Genomic DNA, 27,453 nt, shown 5'->3' with positions numbered 1-27,453 from the left:
GGCTGGGGAAAAAAATCGCATTGTACAATTTATGAATAGGGTCTCTCAAGTGGGGAATGTGTCAGAATGTTGGTACTGCCTACACCACCCTCAAACCCTGGACACTGATTTTGGTTGGCTAACAGAGCTTGTTTCTGGTTTGGCCTGGTATCAGTCGGATTTGACATGTTTACACCCTAGGGTGCCAGATTTTCGGCAGCAACCCTTTAAGGCACATTCATATGATAAAGCTCCATGGTGTGTCAACATGCCTCAGGGAAACCTTACGATTTAGGTAGGAGAAACAACTGTAACACACACTACGGTATAATTATATGCAAGCAAGGTTTCAATTGGACTGTTCAAGTGCCAGCAATAATTCTGATGTAAAAACTTCATGGACTTGTAAGAATAACTCAGTAATTTTAAATAACGCTGAACTAGGGAAATTGCCCTCTTGGAACCTTACTTGAAGCATAAATGGTACAAACTGTCAAAGATATTATATTTCTTCTTCAAAGGGCACATATATCTTGGGGAGTAATGGGCGACTTAGCCCTGATAATAGCAATTGGACCACGTGCATTTGGAACTATAGTAACTGGTGTATAGACACAAACCCTTTTCAAATAATCCATCTAGGCAAACGGGAACTATAAAAATGTAAAAATACCACTGAGATTGATGCTACCTCCTGCCCTACTGGGCACAGAAACGAGACCATCCTAGTAGGGAAACCTACTATTTTGACATCTGGATGGTTCTGGTTATGTGGAACAAATGCCTACAGGAGTTTACCACCACGATGGGCCGGCACCTGTACCATTGGACGCCTTGCCCCTTATGCCTATCAAACAAAGAAATTAACACTAGGCTTTTTGCACAATCACTATCCAATACACAGAAAAAGGGACACCTCTAACCCCATGGTGAAAAGACCTAAAAAATTCCATCAATTCCTGTGTGCACTGTTTCCAGGCCTAGGCATGGCCAAGTTAGAAAAAAATATTGTCAATATCTCCACCACCCTTGACATCATTCAAAACGCTACTGTAGATGCCTTAAAAAAATCTACAAATAGAAGTGAACTCCCTCTCAATTAGCCATCCAAAATCAATGGGCTTTAGATTACCTATTGACCACACAGGGAGGAGTGTGTGTGTGCTGGTAAACACTGCCTGTTGTTTCTATGCAAGCAAATCAAAACAAATCGAATATGATGTAAATGTCATTCAATGACATGTACATACCTTCCGTGGATAGCCAAAGAGCAGCCTCTGCTTAATGGTCTAGCAACAGATTGGTTGTCGTTGTAGTCATGGCTACCAGATCTGGGAGTGTGGACATGACGTATTTTAATAATTTTGATGTTAATTCTGGCAGTAGGATCTGTGCTTTTCTGTTGTGTCTCGTGCATAGATCAAATATGTTCAACTTGCTTCTCATGTATAAGGGGATATAAGTATAGACCAGCATAACATTGAAAGCAGGTATGCATGAAATGGAGGGAATGTTAAGGAATTTCCACTACACTCTAGTTTTGCAGAAAGAACACGCAAGGTTACATGCCCTGCAAGCAGAACATCTTATCTGACCTTGCCTTAGCCCTGTTTTCATACAAAGTTGAAGAACTGCAAAGAAGCCAGTTTAATCCAGCCAGCAGTACAAAAGTTGTTCAAAGGTAACACCAAAAGAGGTGCAAAATCAGCTAATGAATAATTATAAGATGGACCATTTAAGGCTGGCGTGGAACTATCTCGTACTGTAACACGGCAAGGGGATTGGTAGAACTAAGAGCTGTGGATAGTCCTGATTGGTTACGTAAATAGAGTATTGAATATGTAACAATTTACCTTCGCTTATAAGTTGTAACAAAAAAGCTGCTCGGGGTCCTTCTTGTGCTCCCAGCCAAGAGGCACCTTATTGCTAGGAATAAAACTCAGCAACTAAGAAATCTGACTCCTGCTGCTCATTACCGGTGCCCGCGAACGAACAAAAGAGAACAGATAATTTTATCACTGTCCAGTCAGTGATGGCCCATGAAAGCAACTGCCATGCATGAGGGACTGTAGGATCACACCTAAACCTTGAGCAGGGTTAAAACTCTTGCATCCCTTCTATCACAATAGACAGGGTGAGTGTGAATGTCCTGCAGCTGATGCATCCTACCCCTCAACTCCTGTATTTAGGTACTTATTTCCTCTTTAAATAAAGGGCTGGTTTAGACCTAGGGCATTTAAAATAAAATACCTTTAAAATAAATAAATAATACATAAAAATGCCTTAAAAATAAAATCCCAAGATAGAAGTTCTCCTCTTTTCCCTTTCATATTACCCTTAAGGTCCCTCTTTCCAAGACTGTTTTCATCAGAGCAATGCTCAAGACACAAGATGAAACGGAACTATTAACCCTATGAAAAATGCAGGGAGTGCAGGGAATGTTCAGTCCAAAGCAAAATCCACTTGTTTTCACTACAGTCTGCCCTAACAAAAGTCCCCTGGATGCTAGTGGGACCTACTGAAATGCAGCATCACAGACGTCACTGCCATAAATCTGTCTTTCTGCAAATTATGACACCCCCCCCCTATTATTTTATTATTTCACATGGCTATAAAGTCATGGTAATAATGATTCTTCCCCTTTTCACTGATGGAAGGGAAATGTTCCTCATTTCAGGGGAAGGGGCTGATTTATTAAGAATTGTGGTACATCCCAAGTGCTTTTTAATATATTAATGCAAGCATCTGTTACTAGGCGAGGTCCTGTTTCCCTCCAAGATGATGGGACCATTGAGTCAAGTGAAACAAGGCCAGGCTCCATGGGCTGGACTGTGACCTTGTCAAATGCCTGCTGGAATGGGAAGAAACTCCATTGCAGCTGATTGTGATGAAAGGGCCTGTCAAGAGCATCAACAGCTCCTTTGTGTCATCATAAGCCTAGTAGCCACATTGGCTCTAGTAACCACACAGTCACAACTGGATAGACAAAGATGTCAGTCTGTTCAGGCATGAACTGTCACATCACATGTACAAATCATGCTATTCTGTCAGAACCAACCTCATAGGCCAGGCAATACTAGAACAAAGAACACACCAGAACACAGAACACCTTTCTCAGCCCTTCCCAGCCCCTTTTCAGCATGTGTTGCCCTGTCTCCCACAAGACAGAACAACTTTGTTTACCTTCATCTCGCTTACGTTTGTTGCTCTCAGTGCCAGGGGGTGTAATTCCCAGAATTCCACTGATGGAGTAGGAGGATCCTGCAGAGTCAATGCTCACTGAGGATACCTGGGTCACAGACCCCGTGGAGGCTGCAATTGAAAGCAAAGCAGTCAGTGTGCAGGACTGCATGAGCCAACATGCATGTGCACCTCCATCCAACTCTGCCATCCACTACCAAGCTAAATAGTGGTGCCCAGCTTTCAGCATAGGGACATTCCTGCAGCCTTCATAAAGAGCCTGACCAGCACTGCTTGGACACAGAAATTTCTGGTGCCATCAGCAAGGCCTGGAAAGCAGCCTGAGGCCTAAAGCAGCCCTTGAGCATGTGCCCCCCCCCCTTGCTTCCTTTCCCACAGCAGCACCATGACCCTGCTTTCTGACCACACCAAAACTGTTGTCTGGGGCCTGTACTATATGGCTCTGTCACATGCCCTGCATGTTCATTAAGGAGGAGGAGGCCTGACAATGTGTCTTGAAAGCATGTGACTCATTTTTCAAAACTGGGTCTTTCTCATTTGGTGTTGAGCTTTTCAGCCCTTCCTCTGTGACTGTGAAGACTAAAAGTTCACTTTTTTGTAAGAGAAAATTGATACTCAGGGAACCAGTATATCCCACAGGCTGGCACTTTAATGAACATCATGTGTATACTTTATAAAGCCAAAATATCACAAGAAGTGTGACAGGAGGATGAGAATTGGCAGCAGTGCAGCCAGTAGGCCCAGACACCCAACGAGTGTTGTCTGACTGTTTCTCTGCGCTCCCTTCCCTGCTGCCTCTCCTCCTTTGTGAGCTCTTTAGAGCAGGGGTTATCCTCCGTACAGCACCAAGCACACAGACCAGCCATGTCTAGGCTCTGAGGTGATAAGAACAGCAGCCCTGAGCACCTTGAGATTATGGCCTGAGAGAGGCATGAGTGAAGGAGTGGTTGTCCCCCCACCCTCCTATCACCGAATTGCCTTTTACAAAGCACCTCACAGACATGGACATGTGCTGCTCTCTGCCCTCAGGAGGACCTGTTCTTCGTGCAATAGCCCCAGTGCCATGTACAGAAGCCCCAGGCACAAATGGTATAGGATATACCCTTCTCTTAAAAGCAAAGCTCAAGACTGCTGGCTTGTTGTCAGTGAAAGGAAGCACTTAGTGAGCCTTTTGTATCAAACTCTTCATCCCAGCAGGGTGTCAAACCCCTGAGCCCATTCCCCTCCTCCTAGGCGTTTAGTTGGCTGAGTCCAAGGTCAGCTCCTTCCCTGATAAGAGCTGCTGTGAAGAAAGCTAGATGCAAGGGCCTGCCCCTCCTTCCCTTGGGAGCTGTAGCTCAGGCTCTCACCCTGGGCCTTGCCTGAGCTACAGTTTCAGCTGTGTCACAACATGCCTGTGCCTGGCCATGTACCCCATTGATCTAGATCCTGACCCATGGACTGACTTCCTGGCTTGACCTCGGACCTGCTTCATCATTCTGTACTTGCCTGGTGATCTGGACTCTTGGCTGAACCTGGCTACCATCACCGGGCCTGCCTTGCTTGGGACTGGATCCTTATTGGTGAAGCCCCTGCCCCTGCCTGCTTTGTTATCATGCTCAGCTCCCAGCTCCCTTTCCCTTAGGGAGCAGCTGGTCCTTTCTGCTCTCTGACATGGGGCAGGAGGCAGCAGGGCAGTGCTAAGTAGTGACACCAACAGAAGGCTAAATAGGAGGAAAATATTGGCTGCTGTTCTGCCAGAGGAACCTTTGGAAGGCACACTGCTAAGGCCAGCTGATGCTGTCTGGCTACCAGTTCACATCATTAACAAGGTGAAAGGAGCTGGGTTTGGAGCACTGTAATGCACAGAGATGAGACTTTACAAACAGGACCTCCAAACAAGCTCATTCAGGATGCAATTAAAATCATCACAAACACATTGGGGAACAATATGAAAAGGGTTAAGTCCTTTGATCAAGGACTACGGAAAGTAGGAGCATCAGAACTTTGAGTTCAAAACCCAACTATAGCCTAACTGCCAAAGGTCTGGGGCACCTCTCTGCTTTCAGTCTCCTGGCACAGATATCATATGGGAGTAAAGCAGCATGCACTTACTATGCTTGATTTGCTGCCTGGGTTCTGCTGGCCCAGGCCATGGGTCCCTAGTCAGTGAAAGTTTGTAGAAAGCTAGGGTTACACAGGGACCTAGGCAAGGCCAGCTGTGCAGCACATGCAGCTGGAAAGGCCTGAAACTGTCCAAAATGTGTATTACAGCTGTTTTTCTTTGGCAGAGCTCTTGAGTAGGGCACTGGCCCTGTGCCTACATGGTATCTCAGAAATTCTATGATTCCAGGAAGCTGTGAGCCTGTGCACACACAGTGCACATGAGACAGTACAGTGGGGGAGTGCTAGAGTACATCTCCATTCATCCACAGGGTGAACATAGGCTGGCATGTTGTTGTATTACAGCAACTAATCCCAGAGAGCAACTTGCAATGTGAAAGTGGGGGTGGAGGGGGATCCTGTGCCAGTATCACCCTGAAGCCCCATAGCCACAGCACTGTCACAGTGAAGCCTACCTGAAAGCACCGCCCAGATAAATGAGACCTGGATTACATCTGCTCAGCCCTAATTGTTTAGATGGTTCTGATATACTCTAGGAAAATAAAGAAGCATAAATGAACTTTGTCATTATCATGAGATGAGGCTTAGCCAAGATCACTGCTCAGATAATGAGACCTGGAATACATTTCACAGAAAAATAGAATAGTTGATGTTGGAAGGAACCTCTGGAGGTCACCTAGTCCAACACCCCTGCTCAAAGCAGGGCCAGCTAGAGCAGATTGCTCAGGATCATGTTCAGTCAGGTTTTGACTGTCTCCAAGGATGGAGACTCCAACAAACTCCCCACGCAAACTGTTCCAGTGTTTGACCACCCTCACAGAAAAAAATGGTTTTTTTCTTATGTTTAAATGGAATTTCCTGTATTTCAGTTTGTGCCCATAGCCTCTTGTCCTTTCACTGGGCACCACTGAAAAGAATCTGGTTCCCTCTTCTTTACTCCCTCCCATTGGGTATTTATACACATTGATAAGATCCCCCCCCCCCGAGCCTCCTCTTCTCCAGGTTAAACAATCCCAGCTCTCTCAGTCTCTCCTCATAGGAGAGATGCTCCAATCCCTTAATTATCTTCATGGCCCTTTGCTGGACTTGCTCTGGTATGCCCATGTCTCCCATGTACTGGGGAGCCCAGATCTGGACCCAGCACTCCAGATGTGGCCTCACCACTGCTGAGTAGAGGGGAAATATCACCTCCTTCGACCTGCTGGTGATGCTCTTCCTAATGCAGCCCAGGATGCTGTTGGCCTTTTTTGCTGCAAGGGCACATTGCTGGCTCATGTTCAACTTGCTGTCCACAAGGGGCCCCCCCCAAGTCCTTTTCTGCAAAGCTGCTCTCCAGCTGTTCTGCCCCCAACATGTACTGGTGCAAGGGATTATTTCTCCCCAGGTGCAGGACTTGACATTGCCCTTTATTGAACTCCATGAGATTCCTGTCTGCCCATTTCTCCAGCCTGTCGAGGTCCCTCTGAATGGTAACACAACCATCTGGTGTAACAAACACTCCTCCCAGTTTTGTATCTGTCAGGAAGCAGTGAGGACCAGCTGCTCCCTAAGCAAAAGGGAACTAGGCGCGATAACAGAGCTGGCAGGGCAGGGGCCTCACCAGCCAGGGCCCAACCCCACAGTACCTAAGCAGGGTAGACCCAGAGATGGTAGCCAGGTTCAACCAAGAGTCCAGATCATCAGGGAAACTTGTGGTGATAAGGCAGGCCTGAGTTCAAGCTAGGAAGTCAATCTGCAGGTCAGGGTCAGTTCTGGTGAGGGTAACCAGGGTCAGACACAGTCCCGTGATTGCTGGATAGGTCCATAGTGACAAGACAAGTCCAAGGTCAAGCTGGGAAGTCAGTCTGCAGGTTAGAGCCCAGATCAGCAGGGCCCATGGCCAGGCACAGGTGTGGCTGAGCTGGAGACCAGTATTCTTGCAACATAGCTCAGCCCACTCGGACTGAAGGCCCGGGCCTGAGCTCAAATAGGGCTCCTGGGCCCATGGGCAGAGCGTATGGGTGGAGGCCCCAGGTGAGGCCTGACAGTAGCATCTTCAAACTTGCTGAGTGTGCACTTTGTCCTACCATCTAGGTCATTAATGAAGATGTTAAACAGTATTGGCCCCAGTATCAACCCCTGGGGTATACCACCAGTGACTGGCCTCCAGCTGGATTTCATGCCACTGATCAAAACCCTTTGAGCCTGGCAGTTCAGCCAGTTTTCAGTCCACCTCACAGCCCACTCACCTAGTCTGTACTTCATCAGTTTGTCTAGAAGTATGTTATTGGAGGCAGTGTTGAAAGCCTTGCTAGAGTCAAAATAAACAATATCCACTACTCTCCCCTCATCCACCAAGCTAATCATTTCATCATAGAAAGCTATCAGGTTGATCAGACATCATTTACTCTTTGTGAATTTATGCCAACTGTCAGGGCCCTGAGGGTACTAATAAGCCTTAATTGCCCTGACCAGCCTCACCTGGGGCCTCCACTCATGCATACTCTGCCCAATGTACCAGGAGTCTCATTTCAGCTCAGCTCTGGGCCTTCACTCCCTGTCTGAGCTATGTCAGAGGAGTACCAGTCTTCGGCTCAGCTACAGCTATGCCTATGCCTTGCTATGGACCCCATTGATCCAGGCCCTGACCCATGGACTGATTTCCCAGCTTGACCTCAGAACTGCCTTGTCACCATGGTCCTGCTTGACAATCATTGGACCTGACCTGTGGATTGACTTCCTGGCTTGACCTCAGACCTGCCTCACCACCACAAACTTGCCTGATGATCTGAAGCCTTGGTTGAGCCTGACCACCATCTCTGGGCCTGCCCTGCTCACCTCACTTGGGTACTGTGGGACTGGGCCCTGGCTGGTAAAGCCTCTGCCCTGCTGGTTCCGTTATCCCCTGGCTCCCCTATCCCTTAGGGAGCAGCCAGCCCTTGCTGCTCCCTGACAGTTAGCTCAGGCCTTCTTGAGCCCTGAGCTGAGCACCATGGAACTTGTTTGTGGCCATGCAGGGCCTTGCCCCTACAAACCCTCCTGAGGGACTGGCCTTGCCCTGAGCTCTGATCTCCCCACGCTACTGACCCTTTACTCAACCCCAGGCTCCTGAGTGAACCCCCCAATGCTGTTTGGCCTCTGGGGATCATCAGGGGTGGCTGGGCCCCTTCCCTCCCTAGCTGGCCTGGCCTCCAGGGCTCCTCATGAACCCCCCCACCCAGTCCCAAGTCTCCCATGCTCTGTCTCTTTCCCAGTTCCCTGTCCCTGCTTGGGCTCTATGTCTCCTGAAATAGCCCACTAACACTCTACAGCAATTAAATCACTCTACAGCAAGTCCCTTCCAAATCCAGATCTCTCTAAGGTGCGAGAACACACCTTGCTGGGAGGGGAGGCTACTATCAGGGCCCTGAGTGCACTGATAGGCCTTAATGGCCCTGACCAGCCTCACCTGGGGCTTCTACCTACACCCTCTGCCCATTGGCCTAGGAGCCCCATTTAAGCTCAGCCCTGGGCCTTTCACTCCTTGTTTGACCATGCTATAGATGTATCTGCCTTCAGCTGTACCATAACCATTTCTGGATATGGGCTGTATTAGATTCTGATCTGCTGACTGATTTCCTGGCTTGATCCTCATTAGTAGACTGTCTGACCCTGGTTACTGTGACTAGATCTGATCCTGCCTTATACTCCTGGCTTGACCTAAGACTTGCCCCATCACTGTGGGCTTGCCTGGTGACCTAGACTTCTGATTGATCCTGGCTACCATCCCCAAGCCTGCCCTGTTCACCTTGCTTGGGTGCTATGGGACTAGACCCTGGCTGGTGAGGTCCCTGCCCTGCTGGCTTTATTGTGCTTGGTTCCTGGTTCCCTGTCCCTTAGGGAGTAGCTGGCCTTTGCTGTTCCCTGACACTTGGCCTTTTTTGTGTCCTCTGCACCATCAGCAGCAGGCCACCATTTTTACTAGCTGTCTCTTGCTGTTGATGTATTTGTAGAAGCTCTTCTTGTTGCCCTTCATGTCCCTTGCCAGATTCAACTCCAGAGGGGCTTTGGCTTTCCTAACCCCATCCCTGCACATTCAGACAGTGTCTCTATGTTCCTCTCGGGTCACTTGACCCTGCTTCCACCTCTGGTATGCCTTCTTTTTGTTTGAGTTTAGTCAGGAGCTCCTTCCTCATCCATGAAGGTGTCCTGCCACCTTTGCTTGATTTTTCTGCATGTCATTCTTAAGCTTGGAGGAGGTGATCCTTGAATATCAACCAGCTCTCCTAGACCTCTCTTCTCTCCAGGATGATCTCCTATGGGGCTCTCCCAAGCAGATCTCTGAAGAGGGCAAAGTCTGTTCTCCTGAAGTCCAGGGTTGTGATCCTGCTATTTGTCTTGTTCCCTCCTTTCGGGATCCTGAACTCCACCATCTCGTGGTTGCTGCAGCCAAGGCTGCCCTGACCTTCATGTCCCCAACCAGTTCTTCCTTGTTTGAAAGTATCAGGACCAGCAGAGCATCTCCCCTTGTTGGCTCCTCAATCACCTGTGTTAGGAAGTTGTTATCACTGCACTCCAGAAACCTCTTGGATTGCTTGTGCCCTGCTGTGTTGTTCTTCCAGCAGATATCAGGGTGGTTCAAGTCCCCCAGGAGGACCAAGGCCTGCAAATGTGAGGCTTCTTCCAGTTGCCTGAAGAAGGCCTCACCTACCTTTTCTTTCTGATCAGGTAGTCTGTAGCAGACACCCATGACAATGTTGCCCATGTTTGCCCTCTAATTTTAACTCCAGCTCTCAACTGACTCATCTGTCCCAAAGCATTCCTCCATGCATTCCAGCTGTTCTCTCACATAAAAGGCAACTCCCCCTCCTCACCTTCCTGGCCTGTCCTTCCTAAAGAGCCTGTATTCATCCACTGCAGCACTCCAATCATGTGAACCATCTCATCACATCTCTGTGATCCCAATGAGATCGTAGCCCTGTAACTGCACATAGACCCCTAATTCCTCTTAGTTGTTCCCCATGCTGCATGCATTAGTGTACAGGCACTTCAGAGAGGCATCTAGTCATGCTGATTTCCCAGGAAAAGGGTGAGAGCTTCCCTCATAATGCCTCTTAGCACTTCCTCATTTGCATGCATATGTTTGAGCTGGGCCCCCTTCTGCCCTGTTTTGTAATTATCGAAATTTCTCTTGTCCAAATTTCCCTGCATCTTTTGCTTTCCAGCCTGGTCCACTACTTCCTCACTTGACTGTGGGTCATCATCACCTCTCTCCCCTGTCATTCCTAGTTTAAAGCTCTCCTCACCAGGTTGGGCAGCCTGTTGGCAAAGATGTTTTTGCCCCACTTAGGTGGATCCCGTCTCTCCCTATCAGTACTTGATCCTCAAAAGGGGTCCTGTGGTTGTAAAAGCTGAATCCCTGTCATCGACACCAACTGTGCAATCAGATGTTGACCTGCAGGATCTGTCCACTCCTCAAGCCCTTCCCCTTTCTCAGTAGGATTGAAAAAAAAAAAAAAATCACCTGGGCCCCCATACCCTTGACCTTTCCCCCCCCCCCCCCAATTTTCCTCTCAGACAGTCTCCAACCCATCATCTGCTATGGGGCACTGAACCTATTCTATAGATGCAGATCTGCAGGTGGAGAAGGTGCCATCCTCCTGATGCCATAGCTCACAAGCTTCCAGTCTTTATGAGAGTCTCTGCCACCCTGATGAACACAGACTCTGCTCTTCCTTCTGTACAGTTGGGGGTTCAGGCTCCTGTTTCAGAAGATCCCATCAATTTCTTTTTTTTTTTTTTTTTTTTTTTTTGGTCATCCCTGATATTGCATAGTCTGCTGACCTCCCTCCCAGAGCTCCTTAACTTGGTGACACAGCTCCTCAATCAGGGCACACCTCCTGCAGGCAAGGACGACACCATTTCCCTCTGCCTCAATGAGAGGCAGCAGGCATTGCCTGCAGCCCGAGTCCTGGAGAGCTGCATCCTCCCTCTGGATCTGAGTTGAGGCTTCTGATGTGTCAGGGATAGTTGCTCAATGGGGTGCTGGCAATCATGCCCTGTGGTGTGTCACTACCATTGCTAAGCACATGAACTCTCAGCACCATTTCTGCCTCCCTTCTGTGTGCCCTGCTATGTGAACTGCTGCATTTGTTGGCTGCTTGTGTTAGCTGTGCTCTAGAACATTTGCCCAGCTCTGTTTAGATTACTCCGGTTTGTGTGGGGAAAGAAACAAAGAAGCATAGATGATGTAACTGCTAACGATTTTATAGTCTTGTAACACATTTGGCCGGAGGGGGGCGCAGAAGGTGATAGTAACCCAGCTAAACTGCTGCTAATAGGCCTTAGATATGGGGGAAAGTCAGATTGGCCTGGGGCCATGTGACTAGTGAGGCCATTGGCAGCTTATGTTGACAATCTATTTTTAAAAAAAGAATAAATAGTGAAGACAATAGACTGGGGGAGGGGGACACTTCCATACACAGATATCTGACACCACATGGAATAGAAGTCTGAGCCCACTGTGGAACTGCTATGTGTAGAGGCCACCAGCCAGGACTCAGACACATCAAGCAGTCAGAGTGAGTATCCTGTTCCCCTGGGTCCATGGTGCCAGTCTAAACCGGACCAGAGGGGCTGGGGCCTTGATTGGTGGGAATGTAGAATAGAAATCTTAGAAATTCTAGAATAGAAATTGCTACCTACCTGCTATACCATCCTTCTTAGTAAATAAATCTTGAATTTTATGTCACTGAGTGCTGTGGTTCTGTTCTTGTGGTTACCCTACCCTAAATTCCCCCATGACAGGTGACTTTCATTCTACACAGAGCTAAGTGGTGTCATGATTTACTGCTGGGTAAATCAAATCCAAATCCTTAGAAGCAAGACTTTTTTTTCCGCTCTTGTTTTTCTCAGTGCAAGTGGAGTCAGCCCTTAAGCTATCATAGCAAATTGACTGTTGAGTTCTGCCTCCCTTCCAAAGCTATTATTGACATTTCCTTGAAAGAAAGACTCAGGATGCTGGGCTGTAGTGTGATCCCTTTGACAAACTCAGTGTTAGCATGGCACTTTGATGGCTACTCTGTATCTCACAGTAAAACAAGTCTCAGCTTTGCATTCTCCTGAGAAGTCAGCAAGCACTATCTCCATTTTACATGGGAAAGCACTAAGGCATGGAAGGATTAAGACTCCCAGTCTGCCTCCCTTTAGTATAGTGAACATTATCTCATTCTCCCCAGTAGGTATTCACAAAAAAAAAAAGGAATTGAACTCATATGTAAGAGAATCAGAATATGGCCTTAAGTGATCTGACCAAGTCCTTCCAGTTCTGTGGCAGAGTTAAGAATATAGTCCATTTCTTCACTATTAAGGAACCAAACTCAAGTTTAATCTCCTGTGTAGACAAGCAAGACTTCTGGCACAAAGTAATTAGTGTCTCATGATGCCTCCATTCCACCCTGCCATCAGGAAAGCAAGAAATACTCAAAGTTCTGCATGAGAAATGTCTTCACTCCACAACCTGTCTTTACCCATGTATAGAGAGCATGTCATGCATTCGCAGGTGCTTAGGATGATGTTTGGAAATAACAAATGCCTCTGGTAAAGAGAAAGGCCATCACCTCTGTAAACAGCAGATATGTGCCTGTTATTCAGGGCTCCTTCTCCAGAGATCACCTCCATCAGAGGTATATGACTCTGAGCTGAACATTTGCTGGTCTGCAGCTGAATTAGCAGGAGCAGGAAAGAATAGGAGAAGAAAGTTCGTAAAGCTTTGCTACTTGTTCACTCAGGACTGCAAGTGTACAAAGAATTATGAAAGGGATGATTGATAGATGAAAAAAACACATTCAAAACTACTTATTGACTAATGATGCAGAAAATGTTATGAATAAGTATACCTTTCTTGATTTGTTACTTTAATTATCTGACATTCTATAGACTCCCATTAGTGTGGGGGAGGGGGGTGATTTAGATTTCAATTTTCTGTCTCATGGTAAAAGCTATTTATCATAATCATTAAAATTCAAAACCTTTTAGTAATATTTATAAAATTCATTTACTATGTTCAGCCTTTGGAGAATGACAAAGAAGGTGCATTAGTACATGTGCTGAAGTGTTTTATGTGGAATTATCTGTCCATAACAATGATTAAAATTTCTTTAGAATATTTGTAGTCTGTTATACTATATTTTTAATATTTTAAAAAAGTTTTCCTTACCTATGCTGTGACTAGAGGTTGGGACTTGCTGGTTGGGTGGTTGCTGTACCTTGGTCCGTATGATCCTGAATGTAGTTGAAAAGAAATAAATGGCTACTTAAGCATGCAGGTGCAGGGGGGCATCAGAAGCTATTTTTTTTAGTTCAGGATACCTAGATCAATACAAAAAATGTTTTTTCTTGTATTATTCTCTCATTACCAACTGAAAAATTAACAGCTAGGCAGGAAGACCCAGGGGTATGTTTACCTCTGGCCCACATCCTTAATGGCATTTTGGTACCTAACTCCTACAGGTTCTGAGATTCTACAGGGCATTTAATGCCTCAGACCCCTTGAGGAGCTAGGCCTAATTGCCCAGGAATTACATATTTACAGCTCTTTTGGCACCTGGTATGCCCTACACATGATTCTCAGAGGGAGTTGGACACCTGTGAGTCTGGATATCCCACTAGGCAATTTTCTGCGTCTTTAGGTGCTTGAAAACCTTTGCAAATCTGTCCCTAAATCATCCCTGGGTGTGGTACTCAGACATCTAAAGAACTTGGATACCTCTGAAAAGGTTTTGCTTAATCAAATGAATATTAAAACAAAGTTATCTTGGATTACATGCTAGTCACAAAAGCTGAATAAATACACTGGCATTATCAGGGACTAGTGGACAGCCTCTGCTCTGATTTATAAAGATGTAAATCAGGGAAAACTCATGAAGCTCCAGAGAAGTCTCTCCTGATTTTCTCCAAAGTTACTACTAAACAGACTCTGTTCCAGACATGCAGTCATCAGAAAGATGCAGATAAATAAAAGAGAAGGGGTGTGTGTGTGTGTTGTGTTACAGGGAAAAGGCAGTTGTTGAATATAGCAACAGAGGTATTATATCAAAAGTTCCAATGCCAAAGTACTGTTAACAGAGAAAAGATAAGGTCTGAAATTTCTCCCAGAGATGTAAATAGAAATTTTAGCACAGACTGTGGTGGAAGCAAGATGGGCTTATGCCTTAAATGAAGTATGCTCTTTACTCAAATCTCATGTGTATGTTTTATGCACTGTTTTTGCAGTAGTAATGCTGCAGTAAGAATTTCTCCTGTGTTTATCTAACAAGCACATTTCCCACTTTCTGGGAGAGGAGGAGGGGAGAAGAGGAGAGGGGAGGGGAAGAGAGATCTGGCATATGAGTGCATTCACAAAAAAATGCTACTTGCTTGAAAGTTACGTTTTGAGTCTGCATTTCTGTGGGCAGCCAATCCAAAGAGTAAAACTTCAAAATGAGTCCTAGGCTGAAAAAGCCTCTTTTTTTCCTACAATCCGCTTTCTCATGATTTTCTAATCTGCTCTTGTTGGATTTTCTTTTTTATTACGCTACAAAAATTTTACCAGCAAGCAAAATAATGCTCTCTCTCATCCTTTGGTCCTGCAGCAATATTTTCCCTGGGCCACCTCCAAACACTTTACAAAGGAAGTGCCTTACTGACCCCTCTCCAGGTGGAGAAAGTGGTTTCACAACCAGGCAGTGGCAAGACCTGAAAAAGAACCCAACTCCACCATGTTGGAGCCTAACATCTGTCTGCAGAACAGAAACAATTAGTGACATCCAATCCCCATCTCAGAATACAACTTCCTATCTGCCCACCCCCCTCCCATCCTGCTATGCAGTCTGCTTGGGGATGTAAAAGGGGCCAGGTCTGTAGGTAGTCAATATTTGGCTGTCAGCACCAAAGTGAAACCACCTTCATTTCCTTGGTGACTTGGTCCTTAGCTTCTTTTTCCCCTACAAGGAGCAAGAGCAGCAGAGCAGCAGCCCAGTCCTGCAGTACTGGTGTCAGACAGAGTTGTGGAAGGAACTTTAGTGTGGGGGAGGAGCAAGGCTGAAGGTGACCCAAGACTGTACACAAGCGGGATTGTAAACAGCACCCTGTGCAATACTTCCTTACCGTCACAGTGAAGGAAGTGTATTTAGGGCCTTCTGACATGTAAATATCTTCATCTCTGGAGGGACAGAGAACAGGAGCACTTGAAACAGCTGAGCAGCTCTCAGCTTATTTGAGTAAAGCTAATCTCAATGATTAATTAAGACTTAATCACATGCAATTGCTCCTACTGTGGAAGAGTAGCCTATTATTAATATTGATGGTATTAATTAATAGTAATAGTAATTATTCATTCATATATGGGGACAGCAGCCCAAATTCAGCTGCTAAAATGTAAACTCCTTAATGGGGATGTGCCACATCTGTTGTAGTGTGTCTGTCATAGTGGCTTTACAGCATGCTGCCCTGACCCCTCAGTTCTCTGACAGTAATGACAACTCTCCTCTTGATGGCAACAGCAAGGCTCTGGGTAATCTCCCTGCTCCGCACAGTGGAGGTAGAGATGGGGGGGGATGCTGTGGTTCTGCCCTCCCCACCCTTCATACCACAGGCAGGCTGTGCAGTGACACTAGCTACTTGGCATTTTCTCCCCTCAGCCAAGAGGAAGAATCCCATTGAATGACTTCTGATACAGGTTCAAATCCATGACTAGAAGGCAACATCTGAACTGCATTTCAGTGCTGAATAAGGACACATCACATTTGCAAAAGGGACCTCAGCAAGCAGGAGTCAAGTGTTGCTGAACTAAGTTAATGAGATTTAGGCTCCTAGGGAGACGACTGTTCAAAGCATCCAAGTGCCCAAAGATCCCAATGGGCACCGAGTAGGATTTTCAAAAATGCCTGCAAGGCTCTGTCATAGAGAGCAGGAGGTGGTACTCAGTACCCTTTAGGATCTGGCTGGGAACCAAGCTGGACACCTCTGCTTATTACTTACCATGGAAACTTTCCAAGTCTGCCATAAGTGTGAAAGCCACTTAAAATACATCTTAGATGCCTTGGAAAAGTCCTTTTGGGAATTGCTATCCACAGTGCTGTTTTGTGTGTGTGTTTATATAAATATAATGCCTGTAAAAGCACATTCTCTCTGCTTCATGCCACACTACCCCAGTCCTGGGCTAAGGTGCTCTGTTAACCCTGCTGGCTCCTGTGCTTTGTTTCTCAAGTAGTCTTCGCTGAGGGCTAAAGAAAAAAAAACTCTTCATGGAACTGTTAGCTCCCCCCACCCCTGGAAGTGTGAGGAAATGTACAACTATCTCTGTGCATATGCATCATCCTGTCCTCTGTCCTCCAGAGCTAGGCCTTGGACTGACAGGAAATATGTTACATGTGAAATTTCAGTTCTCCTCTCCCCTGACAGAGTCCACTCTCCTGCCATTGGCCAATCTGCTTCTAACCCTACCAGTCATTAATGCCTCCAAAAGTCTCACTGATAAAAGGGGACCTCCCTCATGAGAATATGGGTGCACAGGTTCAACATGTTATATCCCCACCAGCAAAGCTTTGAAACATATGTTTAATTTTAAGTATAGGCATAAATACTGCAGAGTACACTACGGAATAGGGATGGATTTAGAATTAAAGTCTGGTGCTTTGATGTGACTTCCAGGCTTGTCGTCATATTAGGTTGTTTTGGTTTGTTTTCTTCTTTTTTTTTAACGTGTGGCTAGAAGTCCTAAAATGAAGGAGGTGGTCATAGGCTGGTGAAAACAATTCTCTGGGTAAACAAACTGACTCAAAAAACCATGCACATTTCAAAAGGGGGTTCATACTTTTAAGAAAAGGAAAAGATCTTAGCCACAGACAGATGAGAAAGAATGAACTTTCCAGCCAAAGAACTTGGTTACAGATCATGGAGCAGATTCATGATGCAATGGCAATGAGTCTGTGGCATGTTATCAGTGTGGAAGCATTCAGGGACAGGGAAAAGTAAAATGTGAAAACCGAATAAAAATATGAGTGGGATATATTTAGTCTCTCAGTTCCTTAGAGCTGTGACTGCCTTTTTGGTGGGCGCTTGAACAACACTTGAAGCCCTACTACATGAACACAGCACTACTCATAATAACAACAATGCTCCTCATAAGACAGGACTTGAGTTGACTTTGATGAGGGCACAGTTGGGCATTGGTTATCTGAGGACAGTTGTAGTGAGATTTTCTTTTGATTCTCCTGGTTTCCATATTGTATCTCAAACAAATCCTTTTTTAACCACAAATCACAATGTCTGCAGGGTGACTGAACGCTGCCTTGGATTCCAAGCTAGTTAGGAACTTGCTGGCAGTGCTAAAAGCTATGAGTGCCCTGACCCATCTTTTCATTTATCCATGTGAATGTGTGACTCAACATTTGGTTTGGCAAGGTAGAGCGACCATTCTTATCTAACACTGTTGAAGGCACTCCTGCTATTCAAGTGGTAATTCCACAAATGCAAACCAGGTTAGGATAGCCAAGAAAATAATATTACATCAATTTATTTCATGTCCACAGACACAGATGGGACTTCATAATTAACTGCATTCAAAGGATTTGGATGAAATTGCACAAGTGAAAACCACCTCATCAGACTGCGCAAAGCCTGGTATAGAGAATATTCCTGAGAGAAAATGAAGACACCACTTGTCAGATGGTTTACATAAGACTGAGAGTTCTGTCTATCTAGTATTAAACACTTATTATCAGTTTTAGAGGGCCAGAGATGTAACAGAATATTTCACTGTCTGTTTTTCAACACTGTCATTGGACATCACTTGGCCTGTAATGTGAACTTGCACACATGCCATTAAGGGGGTGAATATGGTTTTCTTATGTTGTTTCATTGAGATGGAAGTATTAAAATAGATGGGACATTAAAAGACACTAATATGACTTCAGACTTCTATGTGAGCCCAGCCCTGTCTAGAAAAGTCAGTGCAAAACTCATTAATGGAGTGTTGAACCTCCAAATGAGATTCTTGTGCCTCTTTACAAAAGCAGTTCAAGGCCATTTAAGTATATCCATTTAACAAGCAGATGACTGAAGCATTTGAAAGCTACCAACCTGTTAGGGCCCTGAGTGTACCAATAGGACTTAATGGCCCTGACCAGACTCACCTGGGGCCTCCACCCACACCCTCTGCCCATTGGCCTAGGAGCTCCATTTAAACTCAGGCCAGGGCCTTACTGATCTGTCTTGATATATGTTGTGGGTGTGTATGTGGCTAGTTTTGGTGCCTGTGCTAAAGAATAGCAAACTGAAACTGTCTAGAGGTAGCTGCTTAGCATGAGTAGCTAAATTTGTTGAAGCCTTAGGCTGCACTTAGATAAAATAATGAACTTTTACTTAGTCCAGTAAGAAAAGGGCCTCAGAGCTGGTTCAAGCTAGGAAGATAAGGAAGCTACAAGCAGTCTGCATTCCTGTGTCTCACACTCTGAAAGGGAGGGTGTCAAGGCTTTGAAATAAGACCAGTGCAGGGCATTAGGACCTTGAGGGACAAAGCCTTAGCTCACTGCTGGGGCAGTGTTAATTGTTATGATTTAGAATCACTTCCTCCTCCTCAGGACCTTGAGACACAACAGTAAGACCTGACAAAAAAAGAGGTACAACCATCATCAGAGACTGCAAAAAACAAAAATAAGGAGAAAAACAGCTTACCTCAGAATGACGATGAGACCCAATGAGGAGCAGGAGACCCCAGACCAAAAAATTACTATTGGTCTAACTACCACGTGAGGGGTGGGAAATGTAAGTTGAAAAAACTATAATTGCCCAGGATTTGTTTATGTTAGGGTCCCTCTTTGGAGGCACCCAGCTCGAGCTGTAATTACAGCATATGCATCATTAAAATTTAATTATCTAATTTGTTTTGATTTGGCTCTGAACTTTACTTGTGAGAACCTAGGGTCGGGCCCTGTTATGGTGGCCGACAAGCCTAATTTCCATAGCAGTTTGGCGACCCAGGTGGGACCCTAGGTGACCACTGTTGGGGCCTCTCGTCTCCAAACGATCATCTGGCGCCATCGGGTGAGTTCACCCGGGATCTTTGGCAACGAGAGGCCTCGAAAAGGTGAGTCTTAAACTCCTGCCTAAATTCTAAATTCTGGTCTGGTAACGGTGCACTTAAGGGGTGTGCGGGCTGATCACCGTAAGGCGTACCAGGCGGGGGGGGGAGGTACGCGGGCTGGCCACCGTAAGGCGTACCAGGGGGATGGGTGCGAGTCCCATCCCCAGGGTTTGAGTGGGTTTTAAGTCCCAGCTTGGTCTGGCTGGAGAAGGGGTGCGCAGCCTGATCAGCGTAAGGCGCACTGTAAGACAGAAGTCTAGAGTCACTGTGACTGGTGTGAGTGTGAACAGTACTGTGTGTGTGAGTGTGTAGCCTGGGAACTGACCAGGGCGCCCGTCGGCTGAGGAAGCCGCCCGCTGCGAAGGGACAGCAGTCCTAGCAGTTAAAGACTCAGGGGGTGTGAGTGCGGTTCCCAGAGAGTGAGAGAAAGAGAGTGTGTGATCCCACCAGCTGCAGGGACTGGTGTTACTGGTAAGGAAGTGTGCTGCCTGACGTGCTTAAGATGCACTTTTCAGAAACTCAATATGGGGAATAATTTCAGCATAGAAAAGGGGATGCCCTTAGCCAAAATTTTGGAAAACTGGAGTAAGATTGATGGTACCAAAAAAATCTAAGGGAAAAAGGTTGATCCAGCTGTGTCAGGAGGATTGCCCATTCCTGACAAAGGAGGGAAACCCAGCGGAACGGTGGCCACCGCAAGGGACTTTTGATCAGCAGGAACTAACTGTCTTGTGAAATTGTCTAGAAGACAGGTTTCCAAGTCGAATGGATTACTAGTATGTTTGGGAGAACTGGGCATGGGCGCGGGAGCATTTGAGCCAGGAGGGAGGGAGGAAAGAAACCTGCCGAAGGTAACACTTGTGCTAGCAGATACTAGTACCCCAGACTGTGCTCCAAAAGTTTCTGCTCCACCTTATATGCCTGATGATCTCTCTGTCATTACTTCTCCTCCTCCTTCTCCCTCTTCTCTACCAGCTGCCGGACTCTATCCTATGATCTCCAGTGTGCTGACTAACCCTGCCGCTTTTCAGCCAGGGGGAAAGGGAGGGGCCAGTCCCCCTCCTCCTCCTGTGCTGCGGGTATTTACTAATCAACCCTGGGACCCTGGCGATCTTGCCTTATGGGGGGGTAAAATGCAGAAATTAAGAAAAGATGCCGAGTGATGTGTGCAGTTATTTTCTAATATATGCACTGGGAACAACCCAAACTGGAGTGATACCCAAATTCTTTTGAGGGAATTACTTCAACCAAATGAAGGGGATAAGATAATTAAAGATGTGGAAGAAGCGCAGCAAGCCGGGGGAATAGAAACCTCTGGCTAGCAAATGACCCAAATTGGGATTGTAATAATGCAGGAGATAGAGCTGTGTGTCAAACAGGACTTTGAAATTTAGCAGAAGTAATTAGAGCATGCAGAGGGTTAGGAGTAAATTGGACTAAAGTGCAAGAATGCAGACAGTGATTAGATGAACACCCCCATGACTTTTGGGGACTTTTGTGGTAAGCCCTGCTAAAATATGGAGGAATGACCCCACAAAACTTCAATGATGCTCTTGCAATTAGTGTTTTTATAGATCAAGCAGCCCCTGATACACGAAAGTATTTTAAAGAGCATATGCCAGGCTGGCAAGGGGAGGGGTGTGGAAGAACCAGGGGAGATAGATGGAATCAAAGTGAACGTGGTGTACAATCAAGAGTTGATGTTTGTCATTATTGCGTGGAACAAGGGCACTGGAAGCAGGAATGCCCAGTGAGGCCCTGTGTACTTGGGAATAGAGGGGCCAGCATGAGAAAATCAAACACTAAGAATGAGACCAGGCGATTCCCAGTCAGTCCACAATGATGGGAGATAGGAGACTCAGAAAATACTGTGGAAATTGGGGTAAATTTATGGGATATAAATTTGGATTTATGGGGCAGGTAATGGCAAATATAGAAGGTTTAGAAGTTCCCTTTCTAGTGGATACTGGAGCCACCCTTTCCCTTTTAAATTTTGAGCCTAAAGGATGCAAGTCATCAGATAAAAATAGTAATGCAAGGAGTGATGGGAAAAGGCGAACGAATGTTATCTAAGCCCTTATTACTCACTATTGGGGGTAAAACAGTGTGGGGACGTTTTATAATTTCCACAGACATGCCCATGTGCCTTTTAGGGAGAGATCTCCTGCAAGCCTTGGATACTCAGATCTGCTTACAGCCGGAAGGGATAAAGCTAATAATTATGGGCTCATGTGTTCTGGCTAAGACACCAGAACCAGAGTCAACTAATCTGCAAATTCCAACAGGTTTAGAATCAGTTTCTAAAAAGTTATGGAGCTCTTCAGGAATGGATGTGGGACTACTGAAATCAGCCAGTCCAGTCTCGATAAAAACAAAGGGGGGGATTGCCTCCCGCAGTTAAACAATACTGTATTCCAAAGGAAGCAGAGAAGAGTATCCAAAAACAAATCAATCATTATTTGAAACTGGGTATCCTTAGAGTCTGTGAATCCCCGTACAACACTCCGATTCTGCCAGTTAAAAAGAATAGGCAAGATTCTGATGGCGATTCGGAGTATCGGTTTGTACAAGACTTAAGGGCTATAAACCAACATGTAGTTGCTCCACGTCCAGTAGTTCCCGACCCCTCAACCATTTTACTACAAATACCTCATTGGGCAACTTATTTTACTGTGATTGACCTAATGGCAGCTTTTTTTAGTATACCGATAGCTGAGGACAGCCAAGATCTCTTTGCTTTCACTTGGAAGGGACAACAATTAACTTGGACGAGGCTGCCACAGGGATTTACTGGGTCTCCGACTATTTTTTTGCATATACTTAAAAATGACCTCTCAGATATCGAACTTCCAGGACATTCTGTATTAATACAATATGTGGATGATTTGTTATTAGCAAGTAAAGATTGAGACATGTTTAAAAGACACTGTTTCTCTATGTAACGCTCTTGCAGAAAAAGGGCATCGGGCATCTGTCTTAAACTTCAGCTGTGTCAAAGAGAGGTAAAATATTTGGGTTTTATTTTAAAGGAAGGACACAGGTTAGTTGATCCAGAAACAAGTAAAGACAATTCTTAATATGCCTCGTCCTGTAACAAAAAAAAAACTTAGGGGATTTTTAGGAGCTGTAGGATTTTGCTGACTGTGGATTCCTGGGTTAGCAGAACTTACTAAGCCTCTAGTACAGGCAACAAAAAAGGAGGAGATAGAGCCTTTGGCCTGGGGCCCAGAAAGGGAGAAAGCTTTTACATCTGTGAAAAAAGCATTGGTTTCAGCCCCTGCTCTAGGGTTACCAGATTATAGCAAACCATTTGAATTATTTGTCCATGAACGACAGGGAGTAGCAAGTGGGGTACTCACCCAAAAACTAGGCCCTCACCGTAGACCAGTGGCCTATTACTCCACGCAGCTAGATGAGGTAGCTAAAGGCACTCCAGGATGCATCAGAGCAATAGCAGCTACGGCAGCTCTTATTGAAAAAACATGACCTGTAGTTTTGGGTCACTCATTGACTGTGTATGTGCCACATGAAGTAGAACTGTTAATGAAACAATACACAACTCAAGCACTATCCCCACAGAGAGCTCACCGCTGTGAACTGATAATACTGCATGCAGATAATGTGGCTTTAAAGAGATGCAATATCTTAAATCCAGCAATGCTATTGCCTCTACCGGAGGATGGAGAGCCGCATCATTCCTGTGAGCAGGTGATCGTCAGCTCGAGTAAGCCCCGGGAGGACCTTAAAGATGAACCTTTGGAGAACCCGGACTTAGTTCTGTTTACAGATGGATCATCCTATTATTTGGACGGAAGGCGCCACTCCGGCTATGCTGTCACTAACATCTTTGAGGTACTTGAGGCCAATCCTTTGTCTCCATCTGTAAGTGCCCAAGGAGCAGAATTAATAGCATTGACCCAAGCAGCAAAAATAGGTAAGAACCTGCAGGTAAATATCTATACCGATTCTAAATATGCATTTGGAGTATTTGATGTAACAGGGATGTTATGGAAAGAGCGAGGATTCTTTTCGTCATCAGGAAAGAAATTAGCTAATGGAGAAGAAATACGTAATTTGCTAGAAGCAGTTCAACTGCCCAAAGAAATTGCTGTAATACACTGCCCAGCCCATACTAAAGACGCTACAGAAATTAGCAGAGGAAATGCTTTAGCCGACGCTGCTGCAAAAGCTGCAGCTTGACAACCTCTGAGAGAATGTATGGGGGCAGTTCCAAGGATGGACCAGAGTGAGTGGCCAAACTTAATAGACCCCAAAACTATGTATGAAAAAGACTGCTCAGTGGAAGAGAAAAAACAATGGGAGCAATGGGAAGCAAAACAAAGTGATGATGGAATATGGACAATTGGAGGAAAACCAATTCTACCAAAAAAAAAAATATTTAATTACTATAGCTAGGTGGTTTCATGATAAAGCTCATGGGGGAGCCGAGGCAATAGCTAAGCAGGTATAGAAAGTATGGGCTGCTCCAGGAATTTAGCAGCTGCATAAAAGAATAATGAATAGCTGCCCGACCTGCCAGAAGTTTTCAAATAACAAGCCAAGCTCAGATTTAGGGGGATGGCCATGGGCTTACTTCCCTTTCCAGAAGCTACAAATAGATTATGCGGATATGCCATCTGCCAATGGGTACAAACACTTGTTAGTGATAGCAGATCAGTTATCAGGCTGGGTAGAAGCTTTCCCAACAAGAAAGGCCAACACAGGGGGAGTGGTAAAAGCCTTACTGAAGGAAATCATACCCAGATATGGGGTCCCAGAAGCCATTGATTCAGACAGGGGTGCCCATTTTATGGCAAGCATAATCACTCAGTTATATAAATCATTAGGAATAAAAAGAAACCTATGTACCCCTTATCACCCACAATCTTCAGGACAAGTAGAAAGAATGAATAGAACATTAAAAGAAAAAATAGCAAGAATATGCACACGTGCTAGCCTAAAATGGCCAGAAGCATTAAACTTAGCTCTATGGGATGTTTGAAATGTCCCATGGCAACCCATAGGACTAACACCAGCAGAAATTCTCTTTGGGAGACATTTAACTATACTAGGGACTTATTATTCCAGCTGAGACCAGCCTGTTAGACGGAGATGAACGACTAACCCAGTATGTTCTAAGTATGCAAAAAGGTTTGAAAATCTTAAATTATATATATATATATATATATATATATATATATATATATATATATATATATATATATATATATATATATATATATATATATATATATATATATATATATATATATATATATTATATCTCAATGATATCAATCCACACCACCTGAAATACAAGTGCTTGGTATACAGCCTGGGGATGAAGTTTTAGTTAAAGTATTTTCACAAAAATCCAAGTTAAAACCTAAATGGAACAGGCCATATACTGTCATACTATGTTCTTATTTTGCTATTAGAGTTGAACTGTACTTGTATATGTTGCAAAAGAATGTGTATGTGTAAGAACACTGTAATCTTACATTCATAGATGGCATTGTTGTAGATACAAGTAATCACTCAAATATTTGTATTTGTAACTTTACCCAAGATTATGGGATGCAACTTTAATTATTCAGCTCCTATTAGATCTTATCAATTGTTACAATCTAATTATACATTAATTCAAAATTTACTACCTACCCCCATTGGGACGAATCTCACCCTGGTAAAGAAACTACTACAACATGATGATTTGCGTCGACTGCTAGAACGCATCCAAAACAGTGGACAGAAAACTCTAATCACTGTTCATCATGATGCGGAAGAGATACAACATGTCTCGGAAAGGATAAAAAGGGACGGAGAACATCATGGCTGGGAAACTCTTCTAGGGTGGTCACCAACTGCAACAGGGATTTATAATCATGTGTTGCACCCAGTAGTAGTTGTGTTAAGTTTAACTGTGTTATGCCTATTGCCTACAATCATTTTATGCATAAGATTATGGAACGTGATAGTATGCCTTGAAAGGCTTCGAGAACTCTGTTTAAAGTATTAGCAGGGATGCTTCATAAAAACAAAGGGGGGAACTGTTAAAGAATAGCGAACTGAAACTGTCTAGAGGTAGCCGCTTAGCACAACTTTTATAAAACTTGCTTAGCATGAGTAGCTAAATTTGCTGAAGCCTTAGGCTGCACTTAGATAAAATAATGAACTTTTACTTAGTCCAGTAAGAAAAGGGCCTCAGAGCTGGTTCAAGCTAGGAAGATAAGGAAGCTACAAGCAGTCTGCATTCCTGTGTCTCACACTCTGAAAGGGAGGGTGTCAAGGCTTTGAAATAAGACCAGTGCAGGGCATTAGGACCTTGAGGGACAAAGCCTTAGCTCACTGCTGGGGCAGTGTTAATTGTTATGATTTAGAATCACCAGCTCTTCCTCCTCCAGACCTTGAGACACAACAGTAAGACCCAACAAAAACAGAGGTACAACCGTCATCAGAGACTGCAAAAAACAAAAATAAGGAGAAAAACAGCTTACCTCAGAATGATGATGAGACCCAATGAGGAGCAGGAGACCCCAGACCAAAAAATTACTATTGGTCTAACTACCACGTGAGGGGTGGGAAATGTAAGTTGAAAAAAATATAATTGCCCAGGATTTGTTTATGTTAGGGTCCCTCTTTGGAGGCACCCAGCTCGAGCTGTAATTACAGCATGTGCGTGATTAAAATTTAATTATCTAATTTGTTTTGATTTGGCTCTGAACTTTACTTGTGAGAACCTAGGGTCGGGCCCTGTTATGGTGGCTGACAAGCCTAATTTCCATAACACCTGTTCTTCAGGCTTACTGACTGGTCTTCCTGGATGGACCTTGACTCTATCTTGTAGGCAGCTTGTCTCTAGCTGTTCCTGACTGGACTCCCTGGATGGACTGTGGACCTGGTTCATTACCTCATCTGGGACTGTCAATGGAACTTGTCACCATCACCAACCTGGCCCTGCTCAGATACTGTGGGACTCTGCCCTGGTTGGCAAAAAGCACTGCCTCTGCTGTGTTGTCCTTAGCTCCCAGCTTGTCTTCCCTCATGGAGCAGCCCTGTCTTTGCTGCTCCCTGACACAGCCAAGTTCCTAATGACTCATCCATCTTTAATATTATTGAGTTGGTACCAGGAAGCCAGAAGTGCTACCTTGAGACTTTTGTTCTGATGACTACCACCAAACCTGGATTCCAGCCTATCTTTCTAGAGCCTCACTAGTCCTGATCACTTGCAGTCTCAGCTCTCTCACTAGAGAAAGTACTTCTTGTGGAATCCCTACCCAGTCCAACAGCACTGAGACCTGATTCAATTTATTTACCTTTACCAGCAAAAGTCAGAGGTTCTGTTCTGGAGGGGATGGGAATAGGACAAAAGTGAAGTTGCATGGTAAAACCTGTCAGCTGCTAGCAAGTGCTTGTAATTTGTGATGTTTTCACTGTTGTGATGAGCCCTTGGCTGCTCCCAAGCCCCAGACACATTCAGGAAACACATGCAAACTGTTTCTTGCAAATGATTCCAGTTCCATTAACAAATGAGGATTCAGTGCCAACACTTGCTAGGGAAGCCCCTCCCCAGGACTGTACAAATTTTACCTGTTAATTGAACTGACGCTGGGCACGGTGTCATTGTCACACACCCGCTCGGCTAGAAGTCTATCCCTGATCTCCCATGCAAACATGGTAGGATTTTGGTGTTTATACTCTGCAATTTTTTCAACGACTTTGGGTGTGGCGACCTTTGGTTTTGATCCTCCAATCACTCCAGGCTTAATACTCCCAGTTTCATAGTACCTGTGATAACATCCAAAAGAAAGCTTTAGTTATCACAAATGGACAGAGAACATGCTTTGATATTTATAGAAAACACTATTTCAAGGTAACCAATCGTTGGCAAATCCCAAGATGCATCTTCACTTCCACATGCATGTTTTCTGGCTATGTAGAACTTTATCACGTAACAGATTGACTTACAGCAATTGGAATTGGGACTCGGGATAGAAAATATATTTTTTTCCATAATAGCAAGACAATAAAAACAATGCAAGATTAAAGGGCATGCTGGGATCCAAAATTAACTGAAAGTGGGTCTT

At 44.9% G+C, this 27,453-nt stretch overlaps 1 protein-coding gene across 1 annotated transcript in view; it reads right to left on the bottom strand.

The window, feature by feature from the left end:
* The window catches only part of LOC135324467 (paired box protein Pax-5-like), a 191,092-nt gene that overhangs the window by 147,419 nt on the left and 16,220 nt on the right, over positions 1-27,453 (bottom strand). Inside the window, exons 3-5 of the mRNA XM_064500961.1 lie at positions 26,957-27,154; positions 26,683-26,711; positions 3,163-3,291 (exon numbers count right to left, since the gene is read on the bottom strand). Of these exons, the coding sequence (XP_064357031.1) occupies positions 3,163-3,291; positions 26,683-26,711; positions 26,957-27,154 (356 nt within the window). The remainder of the gene's footprint in view (positions 1-3,162; positions 3,292-26,682; positions 26,712-26,956; positions 27,155-27,453) is intronic.

Source organism: Dromaius novaehollandiae, chromosome W (assembly GCF_036370855.1).
Source record: "Dromaius novaehollandiae isolate bDroNov1 chromosome W, bDroNov1.hap1, whole genome shotgun sequence".
NCBI lineage: Eukaryota > Metazoa > Chordata > Aves > Casuariiformes > Dromaiidae > Dromaius > Dromaius novaehollandiae.
The sequence above is the reverse complement of the archived record's forward strand: the minus strand, read 5'-3'. Positions and strand labels throughout refer to the sequence as shown.